This window comes from Calidris pugnax, unplaced genomic scaffold (genome assembly GCF_001431845.1).
Source record: "Calidris pugnax isolate Ruff unplaced genomic scaffold, ASM143184v1 scaffold347, whole genome shotgun sequence".
In the NCBI taxonomy this organism is placed as follows: Eukaryota; Metazoa; Chordata; class Aves; order Charadriiformes; family Scolopacidae; genus Calidris; species Calidris pugnax.
The window spans coordinates 462,304-466,765 of record NW_015091298.1 but is presented as its reverse complement, the minus strand read 5'-3'; the positions used below and the strand labels follow the sequence as shown (position 1 = coordinate 466,765).

The 4,462-nt window shown below is 60.2% G+C and overlaps 1 protein-coding gene across 1 annotated transcript in view; it reads left to right on the top strand.

The window, feature by feature from the left end:
* The window catches only part of MTSS1L (metastasis suppressor 1-like), a 16,549-nt gene that overhangs the window by 7,284 nt on the left and 4,803 nt on the right, over window positions 1-4,462 (top strand). The window contains exons 6-7 of the mRNA XM_014960756.1: window positions 365-472; window positions 553-705. Of these exons, the coding sequence (XP_014816242.1) occupies window positions 365-472; window positions 553-705 (261 nt within the window). The remainder of the gene's footprint in view (window positions 1-364; window positions 473-552; window positions 706-4,462) is intronic.

Below are 4,462 nucleotides of genomic sequence, written 5' to 3'. Positions count from 1 at the left end.
CCCCCCCCCCCCCCCAGAGAAAGGGGGGTGCTGGCACAGCCCCGGGGGGGGTGGCAGGGAGGCGGGGGTGCACGCCCCGGCCCTCGGCCTCTTTTCACACGTTTTCTCTGTCTCCTTTCTCTCTTCCCTCCCCTCCACATCCTTCCTGTAGAGCTGCCTTCATGCAAATCCTCAAGTTGGAGGGTGTCCACATTTTCTTCCCCTACTATGCAAGGAACTTACTCCTACACAATCCTTGGAATCCTTGGAACAGGCAAAGGGCTTCACAACCCTGCTGCTTTGTCATTGCTTCAGGACAACACACGGATAAGAAGACACCCAAGACAGTCTGCGGAGCTGATGCTCCCCCTTTGTCTGGCTGCAGAACGGGGAGCTCACCATGCTCGGGGAGATCACCCACCTGCAGGGCATCATCGAGGACCTGGTGGTCCTCACCGCCGAGCCCCACAAGCTGCCCCCCGCCAGCGAGCAGGTCAGTGGGGGAGCCCGGGAGGGTAGGGGAGAGTGGGGGGAGCATCTTTTTGGTGCGTTTAAATCCCATCTTTCCTGCAGGTGATCAAGGACCTGAAGGGCTCTGACTACAGCTGGTCCTACCAGACCCCCCCATCTTCACCCAGCAGCTCCAGCTCCCGCAAGTCCAGCATGTGCAGGTATGGGGCTGGGGGCTCCACACCTAACACTGCCCCCTTCCTTAACCCTTGGGGGGTGAGGGGGGGGTGTTAATGATGGTTGAGCATCCCTTGGGGATGCTCATGAGGTGCGTGTCAGCCTCCACATGTCCATGTGGACCAGTAATGTGGTGGAACTGGTCTTGGCACACTGGGATGGGTGTGGGGTCGGGGCTGGTGCCCCATCCTCCATTTCTGGGGACGATGTGAGGGTTTGGGGTCCAACGTGTCCCCTTTGCCACATGCCCCAACCCATCCCCAGAAGGGAAAGGGATGGACCATGTGCCTCAGTTTCCCCTGGTTGTGGTCCCCAGAAGGGAAAGGGATGGACCATGTGCCTCAGTTTCCCCAGGCTGTGGTCCCCAGTAGTGTAGAGGAACTGGGATGGGTGTGGGGTTGGGGCTGGTGCCCCATCCTCTGTTTCTGGGGATGATGTGAGGGTTTGGGGGCCAACGTGTCCCCTTTAGCATGTGCCCCATCCCCAGAGGGAAAGAGATGGACCATGTGCTTCAGTTTCCCCAGGTTGTGATGTGATGGACCATGTGCCTCAGTTTCCCAGAGGGAAAGGGATGGACCATGTGCTTCAGTTTCCCCAGGCTGTGGTCCCCAGTAGTGTGGAGGAACTGGGATGGGTGTGGGGTCAGGGCTGCCCCATACTCCGTTTCTGGGGCTGATGTGAGGGTTTGGGGGCCAACACATCCCCTTTACCACGTGCCCCAACCCGTTCCCAGAAGGGAAAGGGATGGACCATGTGCCTCAGTTTCCCCAGGTTGTGGTCCCCAGTAGTGTAGAGGAACTGGGATGGGTGCAGGGTTGGGGTTGGTGCCCCATCCTCCGTTTCTGGGGATGGTGTGAGGGTTTGGGGGACAACATGTCCCCTTTGGCATGTGCCCCATCCCCAGAAGGGAAAGGGATGGACCATGTGCCTCAGTTTCCCCAGGCTGTGGTCCCCAGAAGGGAAAGGGATGGACCATGTGCCTCAGTTTCCCCAGGCTGTGGTCCCCAGAAGGGAAAGGGATGGACCATGTGCCTCAGTTTCCCCAGGCTGTGGTCCCCAGAAGGGAAAGGGATGGACCATGTGCCTCAGTTTCCCCAGGCTGTGGTCCCCAGAAGGGAAAGGGATGGACCATGTGCCTCAGTTTCCCCAGGCTGTGGTCCCCAGTAGTGTGGAGGAACTGGGATGGGTGTGGGGTCAGGGCTGCCCCATCCTCCGTTTCTGGGGCTGATGTGAGGGTTTGGGGGCCAACACATCCCCTTTACCACGTGCCCCAACCCGTTCCCAGAAGGGAAAGGGATGGACCATGTGCCTCAGTTTCCCCAGGTTGTGGTCCCCAGTAGTGTAGAGGAACTGGGATGGGTGCAGGGTTGGGGTTGGTGCCCCATCCTCCGTTTCTGGGGATGGTGTGAGGGTTTGGGGGACAACATGTCCCCTTTGGCATGTGCCCCATCCCCAGAAGGGAAAGGGATGGACCATGTGCCTCAGTTTCCCCAGGCTGTGGTCCCCAGAAGGGAAAGGGATGGACCATGTGCCTCAGTAGTGTGGAGGAACTGGGATAGGTGTGGGGTCAGGGCTGGTGCCCCATCCTCTGTTTCTGGGGACGATGTGAGGGTTTGGGGGCCAACGCATCCCCTTTGGCACGTGCCCAATCCCCAGAAGGGAAAGGGATGGACCGTGTGCCTCAGTTTCCCCAGGCTGTGGTCCCCAGTAGTGTGGAGGAACTGGGATGGGTGTGGGGTCGGGGCTGGTGCCCCATCCTCTGTTTCTGGGGACGATGTGAGGGTTTGGGGGCCAACGTGTCCCCTTTGCCACATGCCCCAACCCCAAAAGGAAAAGAGATGGACCATGTGCCTCAGTTTCCCCAGGCTGTGGTCCCCAGTAGTGTGGAGGAACTGGGATGGGTGTGGGGTTGGGGTTGGTGCCCCATCCTCCGTTTCTGGGGATGATGTGAGGGTTTTGGGGCCAACACATCCCCTTTGCCACGTGCCCCAACCCGTTCCCAGAAGGGAAAGGGATGGACCGTGTGCCTCAGTTTCCCCAGGTTCTGTTCCCCAGTAGTGTGGAGGAACTGGGATGGGTGTGGGGTTGGGGTTGGTGCCCCATCCTCCGTTTCTGGGGACGATGTGAGGGTTTGGGGGCCAACGTGTCCCCTTTGGCACGTGCCCCATCCCCAGAGGGAAAGGGATGGCCCATGTGCCTCAGTTTCCCCAGGCTGTGGTCCCCAGAAGGGAAAGGGATGGACCATGTGCCTCAGTAGTGTGGAGGAACTGGGATAGGTGTGGGGTCAGGGCTGGTGCCCCATCCTCTGTTTCTGGGGACGATGTGAGGGTTTGGGGGCCAACGCATCCCCTTTGGCACGTGCCCAATCCCCAGAAGGGAAAGGGATGGACCGTGTGCCTCAGTTTCCCCAGGTTCTGTTCCCCAGTAGTGTGGAGGAACTGGGATGGGTGTGGGGTCAGGGCTGGTGCCCCATCCTCTGTTTCTGGGGACGATGTGAGGGTTTGGGGGCCAACGTGTCCCCTTTGGCACGTACCCCAGTCCCAGAAGGGAAAGGGATGGACCGTGTGCCTCAGTTTCCCCAGGCTGTGGTTCCCAGTAGTGTGGAGGAACTGGGATGGGTGTGGGGTTGGGGTTGGTGCCCCATCCTCCGTTTCTGGGGATGATGTGAGGGTTTTGGGGCCAACACATCCCCTTTGCCACGTGCCCCAACCCGTTCCCAGAAGGGAAAGGGATGGACCGTGTGCCTCAGTTTCCCCGGGCTGTGGTCCCCAGTAGTGTGGAGGAACTGCGATGGGTGTGGGGTCAGGGCTGATGCCACGTCCTCCGTTTCTGGGGACGATGTGAGGGTTTGGGGGCCAACATGTCCCCTTTGGCATGTGCCCCAACCCGTCCCCAGAAGGGAAAGGGATGGCCCATGTGCCTCAGTTTCCCCAGGTTGTGGTTCCCCAGAAGGGAAAGGGATGGCCCATGTGACTCAGTTTCCCCAGGCTGTGGTCCCCAGTAGTGTGAAGGAACTGGGATGGGTGCAGGGTCGGGGCTGGTGCCCCATCCTCCGTTTCTGGGGACGATGTGAGGGTTTGGGGTCCAACGTGTGCCCTTTGCCATGTGCCCCAACCCGCCCCCAGAAGGGAAAGGGATGGACCATGTGACTCAGTTTCCCCAGGCTGTGGTCCCCAGTAGTGTGGAGGAACTGGGATGGGTGCAGGGTCAGGGCTGGTGCCCCATCCTCTGTTTCTGGGGACAATGTGAGGGTTTGGGGGCCAACGTGTCCCCTTTGCCACGTGCCCCATCCCCAGAGGGAAAGGGATGGACCATGTGCCTCAGTTTCCCCAGTAGTGTGGAGGAACTGGGACAGGTGTGGGGTCAGGGCTGGTGCCCCATCCTCTGTTTCTGGGGACAATGTGAGGGTTTGGGGTCCAATGTGTCCCCTTTGCCACGTGCCCCAACCCGTCCCCAGAAGGGAAAGGGATGGACCATGTGCCTCAGTTTCCCCAGTCTGTGGTCCCCAGTAGTGTGGAGGAACTGGGATGGGTGTGGGGTTGGGGTTGGTGCCCCATCCTCCATTTCTGGGGACGATGTGAGGGTTTGGGGTCCAACGTGTCCCCTTTGCCACGTGCCCCAACCCATCCCCAGAGGGAAAGGGATGGACCATGTGCCTCAGTTTCCCCAGGTTCTGTTCCCCAGTAGTGTGGAGGAACTGGGATGGGTGTGGGGTTGGGGGTGGTGCCCCATCCTCCGTTTCTGGGGACGATGTGAGGGTTTGGGGGACAACATGTCCCCTTTGGCATGTGCCCCA